Consider the following 24,857-nt stretch of genomic DNA (forward strand, 5'->3'; position numbering starts at 1 on the left):
CTCATAATATTTCTGTCTGCCCTAAACGAAAGAAACGTTTTGCACACACATTTTTGCACACACATTCTCTTCCATCCTCCCAGTGGATGGCCATGGAACAAGGAGGTGGAATAAGATTCTGCAGGTGAACAACTGGCTACGTCGATGGTGCCGTCAGCAACGATTTGGATTTCTGGATCACGGAGTGAACTACTTATACGATGGACTACTTGCTAGAGATGGGGTGCACCTTACGAAGACTGGAAAGCATGTATTTGGAAGTCGCCTTGCTACACTTGTAAGGAGAGCTTTAAACTAGAACAACATGGGAAGGGAAGCAAAAGACCAGAAAAAGCCATACACCTGACAAATGCTATTGAGAACTCTGCTATTAGAAGTGGAAAGGAAGAACAAAGACAAAAGAATCTAATTAATAAAAATAATGGAGAAAGAGAAACCAATCACAAACTAAAATGTTTCTATACTAATGCACAAGGCATGGGCAACAAACAAGGAGAATTGGAACTACTAACACAGGAACAGAAATATGATGTAATTGGAATCACTGAAACTTGGTGGGACAATACACATGATTGGAATACAAGACTAGAAGGATACAACTTATTTGCAAGAAATAGACTTGATAAACGAGGAGGGGGTGTCGCATTGTATGTTCGAAACGCGTATATCTGCACAGAGATTGAAGCTTCAGAGACTGGGAGTTCTGTGGAAACTGTTTGGGTAAGAATACAAGGACAGAACAATGGAAAGGACACCATTGTAGGCATTTACTACAGGCCGCCTGTGCAAGCCGAAGATATAGATGAACTCTTTATGCATCAGATGGCCAAGTTCTCCAAAAAATATGACATAGTTGTCATGGGAGATTTCAACTATCCAGACATTTGTTGGGAATCTCTCTCAGGCAAAACTAACAGGTCAAGGAAATTCTTATCCTCTCTTGCTGACAACTTTATCTTCCAAAAGGTAAGGGAGAAAACAAGGGGAACTGCTACCTTGGATCTAATCCTTATAAACAGGGAGGAAATGGTTGAGGAGGTAAAAGTGGCTGGGACCCTAGGAGGTAGCGACCATGCTATTTTAGAATTTTGGATTACTAGAGGTGGAAGACCTGTGAAGACTCAGACGTCAAGGTTAGATTTCAGAAAGGCAGATTTTAAGGGATTCAGAAAGAGAATTGGAGGGATCCAATGGCTGGATATCCTTAAAGACAAAAATGTCCAGGAAGGATGGGAAATCTTGAAAAATGAAATTCTCAAAGCACAGTTGTTAACAATTCCGAAAAGAGGGAAGAATAGGAAGCATTTAAGGAAACCAGGATGGATGAACACAGAACTTAAGCACATGCTAAAAAGGAAGAAAAAAATGTTTATAAAATGGAAAGAGGGAGGCATATCTAAAGAAGAATATAATGCTGTCTGCAGAACCTGCAGGGCACAAATCAGATTATCTAAAGCTGAAAATGAACTGAGGCTTGCAAGAGATGTCAAAAGCAATAATAAAGGATTTTGGGGATATGTCAAAAGTAAAAGAAAAGTCAAAGATGCTATAGGATTTTTACAGGATGAAAATGATGAAATGGTAAGACAGGATGTTGAGAAGGCTGAACTTTTAAATTCCTATTTTGCATCTGTTTTCTCTCAGAAAGGAAATGCAACATCAACTGTTATTCACTGTCCTATTAAGGGAATAGAAGAATCCAGGATATCTATAAACAGAAAGATAGTGAGGAAACACTTAGCTAACCTAAATGAATTCAAGTCTCCAGGTCCAGATGAATTACACCCCAGAGTACTGAAGGAGATAGCAGAAGAAATTTTTGAACCCCTCTCCATAATCTTTGAAAATTCTTGGAGAACAGGAGAAGTGCCAGAAGACTGGAGAAGAGCAAATGTTGTTCCTATCTTCAAAAAGGGGAAGAAGGTGGACCCAGGCAACTATAGGCCGGTGAGTCTGACTTCTATACCAGGAAAGATCTTTGAACAAATTATTAAACAACATGTATGTCAATACCTGGATAAGAATGAAGTGATTAAACAGAGTCAGCATGGGTTTGTAACTAATAAGTCATGTCAGACTAACTTAATTTCCTTCTATGACGGTATCACTGATTGGGTGGATCAAGGAAATGCTGTAGATATAGTATATCTTGACTTCAGCAAAGCATTTGACAAAGTCTCTCATACAATCCTTATTGAAAAAATGACTAAGTATGGAATGGACAAGGCAACTGTTAGGTGGATTCATAACTGGCTTAGTGATCGGACCCAAAGAGTGGTCGTAAATGGCTGCACATCCAGTTGGAAGAATGTCTCAAGTGGGGTACCACAGGGCTCTGTCCTGGGCCCTGTATTGTTCAACATCTTTATCAACGATTTAGATGAAGGAATTGAGGGTAAACTGATTAAATTTGCTGATGACACAAAGCTAGGAGGGATAGCTAATACTAGAGAAGAGAGAGAGAGGATTCAAAAAGATTTAAATAAACTGGAGAAGTGGGCAGCAACTAACAGAATGGTTTTTAACAGGGAGAAATGCAAAGTACTACATCTGGGCAATAAAAATGAAAAAAGCATATATAGAATGGGAGGAATAGGGCTAAGTGACAGCACATGTGAAAAAGACTTGGGTATACTAATAGATCACAGACTGAATATGAGTCAACAGTGTGATGCAGCAGCAAAAAAGGCAAATGCAATTCTAGGATGTATTAACAGAAGCATACAGTCTAGATCACGTGAAGTCATTATTTCCCTCTACTCCTCTTTGGTCAGACCTCATCTGGAATATTGTGTCCAGTTTTGGGCACCACATTTTAAAAAAGACATCAACAAACTGGAGCAAGTTCAGAAAAGAGCGACCAGAATGGTGACCGGTCTGCAAACCCTGTCTTATGAGGAAAGGTTGCAGGATTTGGGAATGTTTAGTTTGCAAAAGAGAAGACTGAGAGGAGACTTAATAGCTGTCTACAAATATCTAAAGGGATGTCACATTGTAGAAGGATCAACTTTATTCTCATTTGCACAAGGAAAGACTAGAAGCAATGGGATGAAACTGAATGGGAAGAGACAGATTAGATATTAGAAAAAACTTTTTGACAGTTAGAGTGATCAATGAGTGGAACAGGCTGCCACGAGAAGTGGTGAGTTCTCCTTCAATGGAAGTCTTCAAACAGAGGCTGGACAGACATCTGACTGGGATGATTTAGCGAATCCTGCTTTGAGCAGGGGGTTGGACCAGATGGCCCAGGAGGTCCCTTCCAACTCTACGATTCTATGATTCTATGATTCTATGATTCTATGATTTGCTGTGGGTGGTGTACAACCTAAGTTTCTTCTGGCAATTACTCTGATCTGCTCCCTGTCCATATTTTCCGCTAAGGCTTTTGTGGATTCAGGAGCGGCTCTGAACCTGATGGACTTGGATTTTGCTAAACGTTGTGGGTTTCCTATGACACCTCTGCGGACGCCTATCCCTTTGAGGGGTATTGATGCTACTCCTTTGGCGAAGAATAAACCTCAGTTTTGGACCCAGGTGGTAATGCGGGTCGCCCCAGACCATCAAGAAAATTGCAGATTTTTGGTGTTGCATAATTTGCATGCTACCATTTTTCTGGGGTTTCCCTGGTTGCAAATTCATAATCCAGTTTTGGATTGGAAATCTGTGTCTGTGGTGAGTTGGAGTTGTCAGTGTGCTCTTAGTGACACTCCTGTTTTCTCTACCTCTCCCCAGTCGCATGATGTTCCTGACTATTTGGCTGATTTTTATGATGTATTTAGTGAGAATGAGTCTGCGTCTTTGCCTCCTCATAGGAGTTATGACTGTGCAATTAAGCTGAGCCCTGGGTGTAAATTTCCCAAGGGTCGAATTTTCAATATATCTGTACCCGAGCATGAGGCTATGCGATCTTATATTAAGGAGTCGATGGAGAAGGGTCATATTAGACCATCCTCTTCACCCTTGGGTGCTGGGTTTTTTTTCGTGGCCAAGAAAGATGGTTCATTAAGGCCTTGTATTGACTATCGTTCCCTCAACAAAATGTTAAATATCAGTATCCGTTACCCCTGATTTCTGATCTATTCTCCAGAGTTAAAGGTGCTTGCTGGTTTACCAAGCTTTATCTCAGGGGGGCGTATAACCTTATTCGCACTAAGCATGGGGATGAATGGAAGACGGCTTTTAATACTCCGGAGGGACATTTTGAGTACCTGGTGATGCCTTTTGGGCTCAGTAATGCCCCTTCTGTCTTCCAGTGCTTCATGAATGATATTTTCCGGGACTTTGTGGATAAATTTTTGATCATCTATCTGGATGATATTTTCACTGTCTTCCGGATTTTGAGGGAGAATTCCATATACGGTATGTTAAGGGGTCGAAATGCCTTTTTGGTGTACAGAGGATTTCAATTTTGGGATTTATTTTGTCTCCGTCAACTATTGAAATGGACCCGGCCAAGGTACAGGCCATTTATGATTGGGTTCAGCCCACTTCTTTGAAGGCCCTCCAGAAGCTTTTGGGTTTTGCTAATTTTTATCGTAAATTTATAGCTAATTTTTCTGGTATTGCCAAACCATTGACTGATTTGACTAAGAAGGGAGCTGATGTGCTGAATTGGTCTCCAGAGGCTGTTTCTTCCTTTCAGGAGCTGAAGCGGAGGTTCACTTCTCCGGTTTTGCGGCAACCTGATGTCTCACTCCCTTTTCAGGTAGAGGTGGACGCTTCTGAGATTGGTGCAGGAGCTGTTTTGTCCCAAAAAGATCCGGTAACATCTAAAATGAATCCCTGTGCTTTCTTTTCCCGAAAGTTCTCCCCATCTGAACGCAACTATGATGTGGGGAATCGGGAACTGTTAGCCATGAAATGGGCATTTGAGGAGTGGAGGCATTGGTTGGAGGGAGCTAGACATCAAGTCGTGGTCCTCACTGACCACAAGAATTTGATTTACCTTGAGTTGGCCAAACGCTTGAATCCTAGACAGGCTAGGTGGGCCTTGTTTTTCACACATTTTGATTTTGTGGTCTCTTTTCTTCCGGGCACTAAGAATGTCAAGGCAGACCCCCTCTCTAGGGTGGCCCTCACGGAAACCTGGATTCAGGATTCTGACACTGTCTCTCCTGCTGCCATTTCCCATGGTGGCTTACAATTCTCCCATTCCCCGAGACCGACAAACAGACCTGGTGGTGGAGTCGGCATACTCCTTTCCCCACAATGCACTTTCCTGGTCATCCCCCCAGTTCCATCACTCTCATTCCCTTCTTTTGAAGTCCACACCATCAGGCTCTTTCGTCCCCTCTCCCTCAGAGTAGCGGTCATATACCGGCCCCCAGGCTCACCCACCCACTTCCTGGACCATTTCTCTGCCTGGCTGCCGCACTTCATGTCCTCAGAACTACCAACCCTTATCCTGGGAGACTTCAACATCCCCATTAACAGCCCCACTTCCACATCTGCATCCCAGCTTCTATCACTAACCACTTCTCTAGGCCTCTCTCAGCTCTCAACCTCTGAAACACACAAAGACGGTAACACCCTGGACCTGGTTTTCGCCCGGCTCTGCTCAATCTCCTACATAGATAACTCACCGCTTCCCCTCTCTGACCACAACATTCTCTCCTTTACACTCACAAATCCTCGCTCACCCCAGCACCCTCCTACCTACCATTCAGTCAGAAATCTACAAGCCATTAACCCTCATACACTTTCAGACTCCCTACACTCATCACTGTCCCCAATCTCTTCTTTGTCCTGTCCTGATCTGGCTGTACATCACTTCAATGACACTCTTAGAAGCACCCTTGACCAAGTAGCTCCCCTCACCCTCAGAACCTCCAAAACACAGAGTGAAACAGCCCTGGCTCACATCGCAAACCCGATTTCTCCAGCGATGCTCTAGGTGTGCTGAACGCATATGGAGGAAAACACGCACACCAGAAGACTTCATACACTTCAAATTTATGTTAAGGACATATAACTCTGCCCTTCACCTCGCCAAACAGACCTACTTCACCACCCTGATCTCCTCACTATCCAATAACCCCAAGAAACTTTTTGACACCTTTCACTCCCTCCTCAGGCCAAAAGCACAAGCCCCTATCACAGACATTTGCGCTGATGACCTTGCCTCCCACTTTATAGAGAAAATAGACAATATCCGTCAGGAAATCCGCTCCCAATCACCAAATTCAGTGACTCCCATCCCTCCCTGCATTCCCCCTGGCTCACTCTCCACATTCGATCCCATCACAGAAGAAGAAGTCGTCTCCAGGCTCCTCTCCTCTTCTCGTCCGACTACATGCACAACCGACCCCATTCCCTCACATCTCCTCCAGTCTCTCTCCCCAGTCGTCACAACTCACCTAACTACAATCTTTAATCTCTCCCTCTCCTCTGGCATTTTCCCCTCCTCCTTCAAACACTCTATCATTACTCCATTACTAAAGAAACCCACCCTCGACCCATCCTGCACAAACAACTACAGACCAGTCTCCAATCTCCCCTTCATCTCTAAACTCTTGGAGCGCCTGATATACTCACGCCTTACCCGTTAGCTCTCCACTCACTCCCTCCTAGACCCTTCACAGTCCGGTTTCCGCCCCCTACATTCGACAGAAACTACACTCATCAAAGTGACCAATGACCTTCTGACAGCAAAACGTAATGGTGACCACTCTCTGCTCATTCTTCTCGACCTTTCTGCAGCTTTCGACACTGTTGACCATCCTCTCCTACTCTCTAGGCTCCAGTCACTAGGCATTAAGGACACTGCTCTTTCCTGGTTCTCCTCCTATCTTTCTGACCGCTCCTTCAGTGTTCTGTTTTCTGGCTCCACTTCATCTCCTCTTCCTCTCACTGTTGGGGTACCTCAGGGCTCAGTCCTTGGCCCCCTTCTCTTCTCTCTATACGGCCCCAATTGGACAGACCATCAGCAGATTTGGCTTTCAGTACCATCTTTATGCTGATGACACACAACTGTACACATCATCCCCTGACCATACCTCCGCTGTACTACAGAACGCCACTGACTGTCTGTCTGCAGTCTCCAACATCATGTCTGCTCTCTATCTGAAACTCAACCTCTCCAAAACTGAACTTCTTCTGCTCCTACCATCTACTAACCTCCCTAAATCTGACATTTCCCTCTCTGTGGGTGGCACCATAATAACACCCCGACAGCAGGCACGCTGTCTGGGTGTTATGTTCGACTCCGATCTCTCCTTCACCTCCCATATACAATCTCTTGCCCGCTCATGCCGCTTACACCTAAAGAACATCTCTAGAATCCGCCCTTTTCTCACCATGGAAACAACAAAAACTCTCACTGTCGCCCTGATCCACTCCCGCCTGGACTACTGTAATGCTCTATTAATTGGCCTCCCTCTCACTCGACTCTCCCCTCTCCAGTCTATCCTTAATGCAGCAGCCAGGGATGTCCATCTGGCTAATCGTTACTCAGACGCGTCCGCTCTTCGCCAGTCGTTACACTGGCTGCCAATTCATTACAGGGTACAATTCAAAGTACTTGTTCTCACCCACAAAGCTCTCCACAGTGCGGCACCCCCTTACATCTCCTCCCTCATTTCTGTCTATCGGCCTAACCGACCGCTGCGCTCTGCAAATGACTTTCGACTAACCTCTGCCCTAATCCGTACCTCCCACTCCCGACTCCAAGACTTCTCCCGTGCTGCGTCAATCCTCTGGAATGCTCTACCCCAAGATATTAGGATCATCCACAATTTGCATAGTTTTAGGCGCTCGCTCAAAGCGCATTTGTTCAGAGCGGCCTATCACATTCAGTAATCAAAGTCATGTTATGTTTGTGTGTGTGTAGCCCATTCACTATCTCCATCTAACCCCCACCCCCTGAAGATGGCTGGACCGTCATTGTAAATACATCATTGTAAATACAAACCTATGCTTTGTATCTCCCCCACCTCATTGTAGATTGTAAGCTCCACAAGCAGGGTCGTCTTATTTCGCTTTAATTATTGTATTGTTAACGTTGTTACTTATGACTGTTGTGTTTGAAACTGTTCAACTGTAAAGCGCTGCGGAATATGTTGGCGCTATATAAAAAAAGATTATTATTATTATAATTATTGTGACCAAGCCTGCTACCATCTTAGGTGAGGGGGTAGTTCTTTCTGCCATCTTGCCCGATTTGAGACGTCCTCTGGAAGAGTTTCAGGAGGACAAACCTGAGCGTTGTCCCATTGGAAAATTGTATGTTCCTGACCAGTGGAGGAAGAGAGTAATGTCTGAAGTTCATTGCTCCGCATTGGCTGGTCATCCAGGTATTTTTGGTACTAGAGATTTGGTGAGTCGGTCTTTTTGGTGGCCCGCCTTATCTCGTGATGTCAGGAATTTTGTGCAGTCCTGTGGGACTTGCTCCCGGTCTAAACCTTGTTCTCGCTCTAGTGGGTTGTTGATGCCTTTGCCGGTGCCCAGGAGGCCATGGACCCATATTTCAATGGATTTTATTTCTGATCTGCCTGTCTCTCAGAGAATGACTGTTATCTGGGTGATTTGTGATAGATTCTCTAAGATGGTCCATCTTGTACCACTCCCTAAGTTGCCATCTTCCTCAGAGTTGGTGCCCTTGTTTTTGCAACAGGTGGTTCGCTTGCATGGGATTCCTGAGAACATTGTATCTGACAGAGGAGTTCAGTTTGTCTCTAGATTTTGGAGGACTTTTTGTTCCAAGCTGGGAATTCAGTTGTCCTTCTCCTCTGCGTTTCACCCTCAGACCAATGGGCAGACGGAGAGAACAAACCAGACTTTGGAGTCTTATTTGATGTTTTATCTCTGCTGATCAGGATGATTGGGTCTCATTTTTGCCCTGGCCGAATTTGCTTTAAATAATAGAGCTAGTTCTGCCACTTTGATGTCACCTTTTTTTTTTTTGTAACTTTGGGTTTCATCCTCGATTCTCTTCAGGGCAGGTGGAGTCTTCTGCCTGCCCAGGTGTTGACACTGTGGTGGAGAGAATGCACCAGATTTGGGACCAAGTGGTGGATAAGTTGTCTGTCTCCCAGGAAAAGGCCCAGCGGTTTTCCAACCGGCATAGGACAATTGGTCCCCGGTTTAAGGTCGGTGATATGGTTTGGTTGTCATCAAAGAATATCTCTATGAAGGTGGCTTCTCCAAAGTTTAAACCTAGATTTATTGGACCTTACAAGATTTTGGAGATTCTTAATCCGGTCTCTTTTTCGATTGGCTCTTCCTGTTACACTTAAGATCCATAACGTGTTTCATAAGTCTCTGTTGAAGAGGTTTGTTGAGCCAGTAGTTCCTGTGGTGGCACCTCCTGACCGTGTATTGGTTGAAGGCAATGTGGAATATGAGGTTGAGAAGATACTGGATTCTCGTCTGGCTAGACGGAGACTCCAGTATTTGGTTAAGTGGAAGGGTTATGGCCAGGAGGATAATTCTTGGGTCTCTGCATCTGATATTCATGCCGAAAGATTGGTTCGTGCTTTTCATCGGGCCCATCCTGATCGCCCTGGTGGCATGGATGAGGGTTCGGTGACCCCTCAAGGGGGAGGTACTGTTGTGTGCTCATTTTCTCGTTCACCTTTGATGTCCGATGAACTCCCTCTGCTGGTGAAAGGAGGTGGTGAAACTAATTTGGATGGGAGAAACCTGACACCTGAACAGGTGGATTGCGATTGGACATCTGGAATCTCTGAGTGGATATAAGGCAGCCGACGCCCTGTAGGGTTGCTGGTGATTTCTCTGCTCTTAACTCTGGCCTCCAGTTCAGTTCCTGTCTTCTAAAACTAAGTTTTGCTCTGTTATTGTTCCATGAGATTTTGTCTGATTTGCTTTGTTTTGTGTTCTGCCAGCCCCGGGTGGGGCTCTGCTGAATTTCCATTTTTGTCCCTGATCGGTTAAATCTCTTTTGCTCTGTCTTCAGAATATATCGGAGTGCTGATATAGGGATTTTGAAGTCTAGTGACTTCAGGGCCGTTTTTCCTATCAGACGTGTTGGGACATTTTTGGTAGGGTTTTTGTGGATTGCAGCCAGCATCTTTTCTGTCCTTTCCTGTCTAGTTAGTTGGGCCCCATCGTTTGCTCTGCCTGCCTTTCTGTTTGTGTTTGTGTTTTCATCTGTTTTCACCGACAATACATGTTGGGGGCTGTCTATTGCTTTGGGGTCTGCTCTGGGGCAGTTTAGATTTCACCTTTCTTTCTTTAGGCTTATTTAGTTCTCCGGCTGTGAAGAGGCGTCTAGGACCACCGTAGAATCGCTCCACGGCTACTGTTAGTTGTTGTAAATAGGATCAGGTGTCTGCAATCCGCTAGCTACCAACCTCTCTGGTTTTCTGGACTTAGCTTGCATTTTTGTTTTTTCCTCATCCGGTGACTCATTCATAACAGATGGGGTTGCAAATGAAAATTTCCCTCTCCCATGCCCCCAGAAAAAGGTTTGCGTAGGAGGGAGTGCAACAAGCTCCCATTGCAGTTCCCTGCAGCTGCAGATACGTGTCCCGTCCAAACAAAAACACGATGTGCGTAAGCACAAACTCCAGCAATTCCAGTAACAAATCAATTTCCTGCCTAAATTGCTGGATTCCAGATACAATGCTACAGCTTTGATGCCGTCAGAATGCTTGATCGACATATACAACGCCTCAACATCCAAGGTAACCATGACACTATTAGGGCTCAGATTAAAATTATCCAATGTACGTAAGGCCGCTGTAGTGTCTTTTATGAAAGACGGAAGTTCACTAACCAATGGTTTTAAGTAGAAATCCAAGACTTGTGTAATAATCTCTTGGCCACCATTCCCCAACACTATCTGTCTTCCGGGCGGATCTATTGGATCTTTGTGTATTTTCAGTATCAGATATAGTGTTGGCATCCTAGGGTGCTTATTCTTGATTAACTCAAGTAACCTTTTGGGATAATCCCTTCAGAAAAGGCCTTTTCCAAAATGCACACAGTGCATCTTGGTATGATCAAATGGGATTTGTAAACATTTTCCTGTAGCAATCCCTGTTATCAAGAAGTTTATATGCCTGTTTTTCATATTGCGTATGCGGCTATATAACTAGATTGTCGCCTTTATCGGCAGGCTTAAACACTACATTGTCCCACCCCTTCAAAGTTTCTAATGCTTGTCTGTCAAATGACAAAGATTGGTTCTTCCATAGAGAGCTCCTCAATGTCCCTAGATACCATCTTTGTAAATCCGTCAACAGCTGGACATATATTCAAAGCTGGAAATTTTTTAGGTTTACCATCCAAGTGATCCAGAAAATTGCTCATCTTTGTAGGGTTACTTTCAAGGGCCAAAGCCTCCAAATTGGCTAGAGCGTCTCTCTCCTCATCTGTATTGAAGGTATCATCTCCTTGCCCCTTGAAATGAAGCTTCTCTGTTCTCATCCTTTTTGGCTGTTGCTTTGGTCACTTTTGCATTTTGTCATTACTCTCACCCATACAGTATATGGATTTATTTGGGTGGGTCATTTATATGGATAAACCTAAATTAATGGTTGGTGATATCAACTTCCTGTTTGTGGCACATTAGTATATGGGAGTGGGGAAACTTTTCAAGATGGGTGGAGACCATGGTGGCCTTTTTGAATTCCAGCTTTATAAATGGCCCACCCAGGTGTATCCATATAAATGGCCCACCCTGTGCAACCCAAGAGTGTTGCTCAGGTAGTGTAGCTCATTCAGGATGGCACATCAATGCAAGCTGTGACAAGAAAGATAGCTTTGTCTGTCAGCATGGAGCAGATACCAGGAGAAAGGCCTGTACACCAGGAAACTTGGAGGGGGTCGTAGGAGGGTAATAACCTAGCAGCAGGACCGCTACCTCCTTTATGCAAGAAGGAACTGGAGGAGCAGTGCCAGAGCCCTGCAAAATGATCTTCAGCAGGCCACTAAAATCCATGCATCTGCTCAAACTTTGAGAAACAAACTCCTTGAGGGTGGTATGAGGGCCCGATGTCTACAAATGGGTGTTTAGCTTACAGCCCAACACCATGCAGGGCAATTGCCATTTGCCAGAGAACACCATGATTGGCAAATTTAACATTGGCGCCCTGTACTCTTCACATATGAGAGCAGGTTCACCCTGAGCACATGTGACAGTCTGGAGATGCTATGGAGAACATTCTGCTCTGTGCAACATCCTTCAGCAAGACCGGTTTGGGAGTGGGTCAGTAATGGTGTGGGGAGGCATTTCTTTGGAGGGCCGCACAACCCTCCATGTGCTAACCAGAGATACCCTGACTGCCAATAGGTACTGGAATGAGATCCTCAGACCAATTGTGAGACCATATGTAGGTGCATTGGGCCCTGGGTTCCTTCTGATACATGACAATGCTAGGCCTCATGTGGCTGAAGTATGTCAGCAATTCCTGCATAATGAAGACATTGATGCTATGGACTGGCCTGCCTGTTACCCAGACCTGAAGCCAATCGAGCATCCCAACATCTTTGACATCATGTCTCATTCCATCCACCTATACCATTTTGCACCACAGACTGTCCAGGAATTGACAGATGCTTTAGTCCAAGTCTGGGAGGAGATCCCTCAGGAGAACATCCACCGCCTCATCAGGAACATGCCCATGTGTTGTAGGGAGGTCAAACAGGCACATGGAGGTCACACACTATTGAGCATCATTTCCTTGTCTTGAGGCTTTTCCATTGAAGTTGTATCAGCCTATAATTTGCTTTTCCACTTTGATTTTGAGTATCATTCCAAATCCATACCTGCATGGGATATTAATTTTGATTTACATTGATCATTTTGATGTTTTAATGTTCTCAACATATTCCACTATGTAATGAATAAGGATTTGCAACTGGAATATTTCATTCAGTGATATCTAGTATGTGGTGTTTTAGTGTTTGCTTTATTTTTTTGAGCTGTGTATATACACAGATAGGGATTACGCCACTTGTATTGCTACTAGGAGTGTGGCTTTAACCAGGGCAAAATGCATTTGCAAGTAGCTCGCATAATAGTCTACCAGAAGATAAGATTGGACGTCTCATGTGGCTTCTTTACGCGTATGTAGAATAATAAGTTTCAATAAAGTTGCATGAAAGTCCATATTTTCTGACGCGCACTAAAAGTAAAACAACAGGTCACCGGCATCCTGCGTGAACACAGATTTCAGATCGAGATACAAAAAGGTTTCTTTTTGCGTGTGTAAATACATCCTGGCATGAGTAACTTTTTCATGCAAGCAAATGATGGTGCATACATCTATAATAAATATCGGCGTAATTGCACGATGACAGTGCAGTGCCAATGACTAACGCTCAGTAAGTGTAAGAAACAAAATCGCACATACGCAAGCATATCAAGGTCTAGACCTGTCCTCTGCCTTTGACACAATTGACCACTTCCTCCTTCTACAAACAAATCCTCTTTTTCCCTTGGCATCAAATAATTTGCCCTCTTCTGGATTTCCTCATACCTCTCCAACCGCATATTTAGTGTCTCCCACTCCCACACTACCTCCTCATCCCGCCTTCTCTCCATTGGTGTCCCTCAAGGCTCTTTTCTGTTCTGCCCAAATCTCTGAGTGACTTCTCAGCGATATCCTCCTTATTCTCATCATGCTTCCTGAAGCTCAATGTGAGCAAAACCGGACTCTTCACCTTTCCTCCATCCCATCTGATCTATTACAATAAATATCACATTTTCATCAGTACCGCAATTCCCCTGCGTCGGAGTAACCCTCAACTTTGCCCTGTCCTTCAAACCGCAAATCCAAGCTCTTGCCACCTCCAACTTACAAATATTTCCAGAATCCGTCCTTTCCTCAACCATTATTCTACTAAAAAGTTAGTGCATGCCTTCATCATCTCTCACTTCAACTACTGCAATGGCCTCCCTGCTAACACTCTTGCACCTGTCCAGTCCATCCTTAACTCTGTTGCCCGACTAATCCACCTCTCTCCTCGTTATTACTCTGCTTCTCTCCTCTGCAAATCCCTTCATTGACTACCAATTCCCCAATGTATCCAGTTCAAACTGCTAACAATGACCTACAAATCCATCCATAATCTGTCTCCAAACTAATCTCTCAATAACTTCCAACACAAAATCTCTGGTCCTCCCAAAACCTTCTTATCTCTTTCACACTTATACGTTTCACACCCTATCGCCTCAAAGACTTTTCGCGAGCATCCCCCATACTCTGGAATTTTGTGCCCCAACATGTCCAATTGTCTGCGAATTTCGGAACTTTTAGAAGTTACTTAAAAAGGCATTTCATCAAGCAAGCTTACAGCCTGCACTGAGCCCGATGCCACCTCACCACCTCCAGAAGCTGCCGCAACCCTCCCAGCCCTACTGTATTCCTCCCCATTGTCTGGTAGACTGTAAAGCCCACAAGGCCAGCGCCCTCTCTCCTCTGTCCCAGTCTGTCATTGTTAGTTTGTTCCCTGTAATTTATATTTGTATTTTGTATGTAACCCCTTTTCATATACAACAGCATGGAATCAATGGTGTTCTAAAAATTAATAAGAATAATAGCCAAGAAAAATAGCCATTCATTAGATGCTGCAGTGCTCAGGCCCGAATTTTGATAGACATCGTGAAGTAACAGGTAAGTGCATGTGCAGTAATAGTCATAACATAAATGTCCCATGCGTAAGAAAATTGACCCACAAATCGCTGTCAAAGTTATAAATGGGCAAAGAAGAGATTTAACTTGCTCTGAAAAGGCAAAAATTGGTACAAGTCTTAAAGAGGGATGCAGAGCTTTTGAAATAGATAAGATATTGGAGCAATCACAGAACCATCAATGTTTTGTTGCAAGTAATCACCAAGGTCACAAAAAACACGTTGAGGAAAAAAACACATTAACCGCCAAATATGTGAGAAGAATGAAACCTGAAGCGACCGGGAAGCCATTATTCTTCAGTGCTGTCATATTGCAGAGCTGTAACATCCCTGGAGGACAGAAGTACAAGGTGCTCAGTGACCAAGTCGAAGTGAGAAGGCTGAACCCACCACCACTGAGTAACTCAGAGATTGATACGTCAAGACTTCCAAGAAATGTCTGAAGAAAGATTTTTCAAAGGTCTTATGGACTGATGAGATGCACGTGCCTCTTGACAGAGCCTGTGGCTGGATCAGTAACAGGCACAGACATCCACTTTGACTCAGGCGTCAGAAAGGTGGAGGTGTGGTACTGCTATGGGCTGGTATTATTAACCCCTTAACCCCCAAGGGTGGTTTGACCGGGCCAATTTTTACAATTCTGACCACTGTCCCTTTATGAGGTAATAACTCTGAAACGCTTCCATGGATCCTGGTGATTCGGACATTGTTTTCTCATGACATATTGTACTTCATGTTAGTGGTAAAATTTCATTCAAATAACTTTGTGAAAAAAACAGAAATTTGGTGAAAATTTTTAAAATTTCGCAATTTTCCAACTTTGAATTTTTATGCCCTTAAATCACAGAGATACGGCACACAAAAAACTTAAAACAAAGTAACATTTCCCACATGTTTACGTTACATCAGCACAATTTTGGAACCAACATTTTTTTTTGTTAGGAAGTTATAAGGGTTAAAAGTTGACCAGCGATTTCTCATTTTTGCCAAACCATTATTTTTACGGACCACATCACATTTGAAGCTACTTTAAGGGGTCTATATGATAGAAAATACCCAAAAGTGACACCATTCTAAAAACTGCACCCCTTAAGGTGCTCAAAACCACATTCAAGAAGTTTATTAACCTTTCAGGTGCGTCACAGGAATTTTTTTAATATTTAAAAAAAAGGAACATTTAACTTTTTTTCACAAAAAAAATACTTCAGGTTCAATTTTTTTTTTTATTTTACCAAGGGAAACAGGAGAAATTGGACTGCAAAAGTTATTGTGCAGTTTGTCCTAAGTACGCTGATACCTGGTATGTGGGGGGAACCACTGTTTAGCGCATGGCAGAGCTCAGAAGGGAAGGAGCGCCGTTTGACTTTTTCAATGCAAAATTGGCTGGAATTCAGATCGGACGCCATGTCACGTTTGGAGAACCCCTGATGTACCTAAACAGTGGAAACCACCCACAAGTGACCCCATTTTGGAAACTAGACCCCCCAAGGAACTTATCTAGATATGTGGTGAAAACTTTGAACCCACAAGGGCTTCATAGTACAGCGGTACAATTAAAAAATCAAATTTTTTCTACAAAAATGATCTTTTCACCCTCAATTCTTATTTTTCCAAGGGTAACAGGACCCTAAAAGTTATTATGCAATTTGTCCTGAGTACGCTGATACCCCACATGTGGGGGTAAACCACTATTTGGGCGCATGGCAGAGCTTGGAAGGGAAGCAGCGCCATTTGACGTGTTTGGCTGGAATTGAGATCAGACACCATGTCGCATTTGGAAAGCCCCTGATGTACCAAAACAGTGAAAACCCCCAACAAATGACACCATTTTGGAAACTAGACCCCCCAAGGAACTTATCTAGATGTGTGGTGAGCACTTTGAACCCCCCCCCATGCTTCACAGAAGTTTATAACGCCCGGGCGTGAAAATAAAAAAATCGTATTTTTTCCACAAGCATGATCTTTTAGTCCCCATTTTTTTTATTTTCCCAAGGGTAACAGGAGAAATTGGACCCTAAAAGTTGTTGTCCAATTTGTCCTGAGTACGCTGATACCCCATATGTGGAAGAAAACTACTGTATGGGCACACGTCGGGGCTCGAAAGGGAAGTAGTGACGTTTTGGAATGCAGACTTTGATGGAATGCTGTGCGCGTGTCATGTTGCATTTGGAGAGCCTCTAATGTACCTAAACAGTGGAAACTCCCCACAAATGACACCATTTTGGAAACTAGACCCCCTAAGGAACTTATCTAGATGTGTGGTGAGCACTTTGAAACCCCCCCCCCCCCCGTGTTTCACAGAAGTTTATAACGCCCGGGCGTGAAAATAAAAAAATCGTATTTTTTCCACAAGCATGCTCTTTTAGTCCCCATTTTTTTATTTTCCCAAGGGTAACAGGAGAAATTGGACCACAAAAGTTGTTGTGCAATTTGTCCTGAGTAGGCTGATACCCCATATGTGGGGGTAAAACACTGTTTGGGCGCATGGCAGAGCTTGGAAGGGAAGGAGCACCATTTGACTTTTTTATCACAGAATTGGCTGGAATTGAGATCAGATGCCATGTTGCATTTGGAGAGCACCTGATGTGCCGAAACAGTGGAAACCCCCCAATTATAACTCCAACCCTAACCCCAACACACCCCTAACCCTAATCTCAGCCCTCACTCTAGCCCTAACCCTAGCCCCAACCTTAATGGGAAAATGGAATTAAATACATTTTCTTTTAATTTTATTATTTTTCCCTAACTAAGGGGGTGATAATGGGGGGTTAGATTTACTATTTATGGCGGGTTTTTATTTTTGGCAGCTGTCACACGCTAAAAGACGCTTTTTATTGTAAAAATAGTTTTTGCATCACCACATATTGAGAGCTACAATTTTTCCGTATTTTGACCCACCGAGTCATGTGAGGTCTTATTTTTGCGGGACGAGTTGACGTTTTTATTATCATTTTCGGGCACGTGACATTTTTTGATCGCTTTTTATTCCGATTTTTGGGACGCAGAATGAACAAAAACCAGCGTTTCATGAATTTCTTTTGGGGGGTGCTTTTACACCGTTCTGCCTGCGGTAAAATTGATAAAGCCCTTTTATTCTTCGGGTCAGTACGGTTACAGCGATACCTCATTTAGGTCGTTTTTTTTATGTTTTGGCGCTTTTATGCAATGAAAACAATTTTATATACAAAATAATTATTTTTGCATCGCTTTATTCTGCGAGCTATAACTTTTTTATTTTTTTGCTGATGATGCTGTCTGGAAGCTCGTTTTTTGCGGGACAAGATGACGTTTTCAGCGGTACCATGGATATTTATATGCGTCTTTTTGATCGCGCGTTATTGCACTTTTTGTTCGGCAGTATGATGATAAATCATTATTTTTTGCTTCATTTTTTATTTTTATTTTTTAAGGGGTTCGCTAAAGGGGTTAATTAATGGGACAGTTTTATAGGGCGGGTCGTTACGGACGTGGCGATACCAAATATGTGTACTTTTATTGTTTGTTTTTTTTATTTCCAAAAAATGAATTTATTAGGGAATATTTTTTTTTTTTAATTTAGCGATTTTTATATTTTAAATTATTTTTACACTTTTTTTTTTTTTTTTAAACTTTATTACATTGTCCTAGGGGGGACATACCTGTCATGTGACAGATCGCTGATCTGTCACATCACAGATCACTGTGACAGATCAGCGATCTGTCACAGGCACTGCACAGGCTTTCCTCATGCCTGCACTTTGCAGGCACTGAGGAAGCCAGCTCCCTGCAGGCCCCCGTCGCCATCTTGGATTCGGGGACCTGCAGGGATGGAGCCCCCCGCAGCAGCGCTGCACATTGCGCTGCTGTTGGGGGCTCAGGGAAGCACGGAGGGAGCCCCCTCCCTGCCGATGCTTCCCTTTAACCCCCGGTACACCACGATCGTGTTTGATCGCGGTGTGCAAGGGGTTAACGTGTCGGGGGCGGTCTGTAACCGCCCCTGACACATTGTGCCGGGTGTCAGCTGTGATAATTAGCTGACACCCGGCCGCGATCAGCGGCGCTCACCATGTGGGCGCGGCTGATCGCTGTGACGTACTGTCCCGTACCTGGGAATTAAGTCCCAGGGCACATGGACGGGATAGTACGTCACATGACAGAAAGGGGTTAAAGAGGATCTCGTTGGACCTTTTCAGATTGAAAATGGAGTAAAAATCAGTTATTTTTCTTTATAAAATCAATTGCTAAACCTACTACCTACTTCCAGTTTTTAGAATACACTTTCATCAATCCATGGCCCAACAAAAAGTCTGCATATTTCTAGACAACCATGATTGTTCTGCAGTACAATGCTCCATCACAGCATTGAAGTCTTCACTGCTTGTTGCCAGTAAAATCCTTAAAGTTGAAAGGATAATACACCCCCTCCTCACCAAACCTAAATCCTACTGATAACAGTCACTTTTTTGATCAATGTCTGGGGGGGGTGCTATGGTTGGTGCTTTCCAAAAAGTTGATCGTCATCAGATTAAGAAACTGACAGACTCCATGGATGGAGTTTTTGACTCTTCCCTTTTCTGTTGTTTGGTTATTATTCTCGCTATAACAGATGAAGATGAACTTAACAATTTAAAATGGGGAAAATTATCATTTTAGTTGCCCAATAATTTTGAACAGATCAATATTCTCCTAAGAAAGACAAAACCACACTTTAACTAATTTTCTTAAATATTCAGGTTTATTAACCTTCTGGATTGACCAACAGCAGATGTTTAGTAATAAAAGTAATTATCAAAAATACAAACTGCATAATAATTGTACACAGTGCAGACATATTTGTGTGTATTATAAAGTGCCTCACAGAAAGTCTGGATCCCAGATGAACTTTCTTCTAGTAATCACTTGCTGATTTACTGCTCTTACATACGTGGTCATTCTAGGTAAAGTGGCCCTGATGGTTGTTGTCCTTTTATTCATTTCTCGTACATGTTTGTAACACCTTGGTGGCCAGTGATTAGCTGCAGCGTTCATGTGAGGGTGTGACATGATTTGTCCTTAAATATGGAGTATCTGCTTTATATGTTCTCATGTTTGCTTTTATTATTTTCATGAATTGTTTTTTGTTTGATTTTATTCATTTTCTCATCTTCTTCCTACAATATCGGATCCTCTCAGTGGAGATCTTCTATATAAGAGAATTTTCCTGATTGATCCATCAAGGATGGACAGAGAAAAGATGGTGGAGAGGATATTACACCTCACCCTAGAGATCCTCTTCCGGCTTACTGGAGAGGTGAGAGATTATGGTGACGTCACATTACATCATTCTTATCTATGGGAATAACAGACGGACAGAACTGGAGAGGTGAGGACTCTGGAAATGTCTGTAGTGAGATTAATGCGTCTCTCCATAACCAGGATTATATATTAGTGAAGACCTCTAGTGAGCGATGTCAGGACCCTGTGTCTGAGGGATGGGAAAGACCCCTGAGCCCAATCACGGGGCCTCCACCTCACCGCCTGATACATGAGGACATCAGTGACCAGAAGATCCTAGAACTCACCTACAAGATGATTGAGCTGCTGACTGGAGAGGTGACACTGCTGGGAATGCTGAGACATTATACAGTAACGCTATGAAGGGATCGGGGGGATGACAATATCATTGTATGTGTCAGGTTCCTATAAGGTGTCAGGATGTCGCCGTCTATTTCTCCATGGAGGAGTGGGAGTATTTAGAAGGACACAAAGATCTGTACAAGGACGTCATGATGGAGGTTCCCCAGCCCCTCACATCACCAGGTAAAAGACAGAACTAAATACACACGGCCTATAATTATCTGTATGTAAAGAATGAATTCAGTCCCTGTATGTGTTTCCTACAGATTTATCCAGTAAGAGCACAACACCAGAGAGATATCCCAGTCCTCTTCTTCCACAGGACTGTAAACAAGAAAATTTTGATATTCCTTTGGATCATCAGGTAGATGGAGAGACAGTGCCATGAGACTTTGTGCTCAGTCTTGTTTTATCCACCAGTATTATATGTTTTATACTTGTGTAATGAGAACGGTGGAGATGGCAGGATTAGAGATGATCATAGATGTGACTTCTCCATCTGTCTGTGACTTTTACAATATTTCTTTCAGGGTGAAGATCTGACCCATATTAATACTACAGAGACATATGTGAGTGGTGATGAGTGGTGTAAAGAGGAGATTTCTACATATGACTACCCAGGTGAGTAGTGACCACTAAATGCAGAAATGTCATAGACTCTCCCCAGCCACTGGCTTTTACCATTTTGTTTGGTTTGTTGTGAGCTCTGTGGTCTTTTTAGGTTTTTTGGTTTAGATTCACCACTTCTGCCAAAATGCTATAAAAATATTAGTGATGACCGAGCATGCTCGGATAAGGTGTTAACCGATCAAGCTCGTGTGCTAATAGTATTCGAGCACACCGAAGATACCCTATGTTCGAGTCGCGGTGGCTGCATGTTTTGCAGCTGTTTGACAATATGGATCGCCTGTTTGTTAGGACTTCCCAAGCACTGTATATACAGAAATAGGAATTCTTCCACTTCCTTCTCCAAACCCAGTGGTTATGTGATCGCTGGATGTAGGGAGAGGGCAAGAGCTGAAAGACCCATGAAGACTCAGTCAGCTCTGCTATGCAACCAGGAGGCTACAATTCCACTGTAAATGGGACAAATATGGCAACCCCAGATACAGAAGAAATAGGATTTGAAAAAAGTAATTCATCGATGAAAGACCCAAAGGTCTTTTTACAGTGACCTGTAAAATTTGGCACCCCTCTTCAAAATTACTGTTATTGTGAATAGTTAAGCAAATTGAAGGTAAAAATATCTCTAAAAGGCCTAAAGTTAAAGATGACATATTTCCTTGCAAATAGATTTGACCTTAATTAACCTTTTATGGTTGTGGCTTGTTCACTATCATTGTTAGGAAAGGCAAGGTGATGCAATTTTTCAGCTTTATAAAAACCCAGCCTCCTCTAACCTTGTGCCAAAAAACAGCAGCCATGGGTTCTTCTAAGCAGCGACCTAGCACTTTGAAAATGAAAATGGTGGAGGCCCATAAAGCAGGAGAAGACCATAAGAAGGTAGCAAAGCGTTTTCAAGTTGTTCTTTCCTCATATCGAAATGTAATTAAGAAATGGCAGTTAACAAAAACAGTGGAGGTCAAGATAAGGTCTGGAAGACCTAGCAAAACTTCATTGAGAGCTGGTCGCAGGATTGCTAGAGAGGCAAATCAAAACCCTCGCTTGACTGCAAAAGACCTTCAGAAAGATTTAGCAGACTTTGGAATTGTGCTACATTGTTTTATTGTTCAGAGACACTTGCATAAATATGGCCTTCAAGGAAGAGTCATCAGAACAAAACCTCTTCTGTATCCTCACCATAAAATTTAGCATCAGAAATATGCAAAAGAACATCTAAACATGCCTGAAGAATTTTGGAAACAAGGCCTGTGGGCTGATAAGAGTAAAATAGAACTCTTTGGCCAAAATGATCAAAGGTATGTGTGGAGAAAAAAGAGCACTGAATTTCAGGGAAAGAACATCTCCCAAACCATTAAGCATGGGGGTGGATCAATCGTGCTTTGGGGTTGCGTTTTAGCCAATGGGACGGGGAATATTTCACGCGTAGAGGGAAAAATGGATCCAATGACGTTTCAACAAATTCTTAATGCAAACTAACACCATCTGTAAAAAAGCTGAAGTTGAAGAGAGGATGGCTTCTACAAATGGATAATGATCCTAAACACACGTCAAAATCCACAATTGACTACCTCACAAGGTGCAAGCTGAAGGTCTAAAGGCCCCGTCACACACAACGATATCGCTGATTTTGTGATGCCGCAGCGATCTCGCCAGCGACATTGCTGTATATGGCATGTATCAGCGACCAGGCCCCCTGCCGGGTATCGCTGATCGCGCTCGAACGTCCTGGGCAGATTTTTGATAGTTGGTCTCCCGCTGGCCAGCGCGCATCGCTGCGTGTGGCAGCGAGAGATCAGCGACGCTGGACGCTGGTTTCCAATGTAAACAGCGGGTACCTAAGAGCCCCGCGGTTCTTAGATACCCGCTGTTTACCCTGGAAACCACCTGGTCCTGATCTCTGGAGGGGCTGTCTAACGATGTCCCAGCGATCCCATCCATGTCGGATCGTTGGTGGGATCGCTGGGACATCGTTATGTGTAACGGGGCCTTTACAGTGGCCCTCACAGTCCCCTGATCTGAACATCATTGAACATCTGTGGTTATACCACAAAATAACAGTGCATGCAAGACGTCCCAGGAATCTCACAGAACTGGAAATTGAAAGACCCTTGGCTGGCTACAAAAAGCATTTACAAGCTGTCATACTTTCAAAAGAGGGTGAAACTAAATACTGACTATGCAGGGTTCCCAAACTTTTGCATCAGCCCATTTTCTATTTTATAAAATATAAAAGATGAAAATATATTTTTTGTTTTGTTTTTGCCTAAAATACAAAGGAAATGTGTCATCTTTAACTTTAGGCATTTTAGACATCATTTCATCTTCAGCTTGCTTAACTGTTCACAATAGCAGTAACTTTGACTAGGGGTGCCCAAATTTTACATGTCACCATATGTGTAAAATAATAAATAACAAGTAAAAAATAAACGAATAAAAAATAAGCTGCAGCAAATTGCTGTTACTTTTCCCGCCTCCATTAATAAAAAAGCAAAACAATAGTGTATGATATAAAGATAATTATTACTGAACCTGGAACAAATTTTTACATTTAGTTTAATGGTCCTTTGTGGGGTTTTTTAAATAAATAAAAACATACACATATTTCCCTTATTTTCTCAATAACACCGCCCGGTGTCAGCAAAACGAATAAAGAGAATACAACACTCACATAAAAATGAGGCTACTATGAAAAAATGATGTTTAAAATTATTTGTCTAAACAAGACCATTTTTTTTCTCCAGCTCTCATGACCTTGGATGTACTCATACGTCATAACTGAGAAGGGGTTCCCAACATTGGACGTATAGGTACATCCTGGCCAGCATGCAGGCTTGCGTGAAAGCCGAGGCCTAGCTCTCACAGCAAGGAGTGGCGCGGGCACCCCCCTGGCAATTTAACTCCCTAAATGCCACAATCGATATCGATCATAGCATTTAGAAGGCGGGGAGAGGATGGGGGCTCCCTGTCTTGTCCAATCAGTGACCCCCCCGAGACATCGCAAAGGCCTGATCGTTGTCATGGTAACCTGGGGTCCTCATGACAAGATCCGGGTCACCAAGCTACTGCAAGTCTGTTAGACCATCCTCTGTGCATAGTGTAAGAGGCTTCTGTCAGTGCAACACTAACAGCTATAATGCATTGCAATGCTTTACACCATTGATCAAAGTGATAAAAGTTAAAGTCCCATAGAAAGACTGAGTAAAAAATTTTAAAAATTAAATAGGAAGTAAAAAATATATTTTTTTAAAAATCACAAAATCATAATATATACAGTTGCTTCTCACAAAATTAGAATATCATCAAAAAGTTAATATATTTCAGCTCTTCAATACAAAAAGTGAAACGGATGTATTTTATAATAATTACACACAGAGTGATCTATTTCACGTGTTTATTTCTATTAATGTTGATGATTATGGCTTACAGCCAATGAAAACCCAAAAGTCAATAACTCGGTAAATTAGAATACTTTATAACACCAGCTTGAGAAAATGATATTTAAACTCCATAATGTTGGCCTACTGAAATGTATGTTCGCATCAATTACTGCATCAATGCGACGTGGCATGGAGGCGATCAGCCTGTGGCACTGCTGAGGTGTTATGGAAGCCCAGGTTGCTTTGATAGCAGCCTTCAGCTCGTCTGCATTGTTGGGTCTGGTGTCTCTCATCTTCCTCTTGACAATACCCCAAAGTCAGGCGAGTTTCCTGGCCAATCAAGCACAGTGATACTGTTGTTTTTAAACCAGGTATTGGTATTTTTGGCAGTGTGGACAAGGGGCCAAGACCCGCTGGAGAATGAAATTTCCATCTCCAAAAAGCTTGTCAGCAGAGGGAAGCATGAAGTGCTCTAAAATTTCCTGGTAGATGGCTGCGCTGACTTTGGTCTTGAGTATACACAGTGGGCCTACACCAGCAGATGACATGGCTCCCCAAACCATCACTGATTTTGGAAACTTCATACTAGACCTCAAGCAGCTTGGATTGTGGCCTCTCCACTCTTCCTCCAGACTCTGGGACCTTGATTACCAAATGAAATGCAA

The 24,857-nt window shown here is 43.0% G+C and overlaps 1 protein-coding gene across 1 annotated transcript in view; it reads left to right on the forward strand.

Annotated features, from left to right (window-relative positions):
- LOC141051036 (uncharacterized) overlaps positions 1-24,857 on the forward strand; it is a 57,723-nt gene that overhangs the window by 11,109 nt on the left and 21,757 nt on the right. Inside the window, exons 2-6 of the mRNA XM_073547839.1 lie at positions 19,748-19,865; positions 19,991-20,167; positions 20,251-20,374; positions 20,458-20,555; positions 20,722-20,812. Of these exons, the coding sequence (XP_073403940.1) occupies positions 19,748-19,865; positions 19,991-20,167; positions 20,251-20,374; positions 20,458-20,555; positions 20,722-20,812 (608 nt within the window). The remainder of the gene's footprint in view (positions 1-19,747; positions 19,866-19,990; positions 20,168-20,250; positions 20,375-20,457; positions 20,556-20,721; positions 20,813-24,857) is intronic.

This window comes from Dendrobates tinctorius, unplaced genomic scaffold, assembly GCF_039654945.1.
Source record: "Dendrobates tinctorius isolate UK_male_01 unplaced genomic scaffold, ASM3965494v1 ptg000155l, whole genome shotgun sequence".
Classification (NCBI taxonomy): domain Eukaryota; kingdom Metazoa; phylum Chordata; class Amphibia; order Anura; family Dendrobatidae; genus Dendrobates; species Dendrobates tinctorius.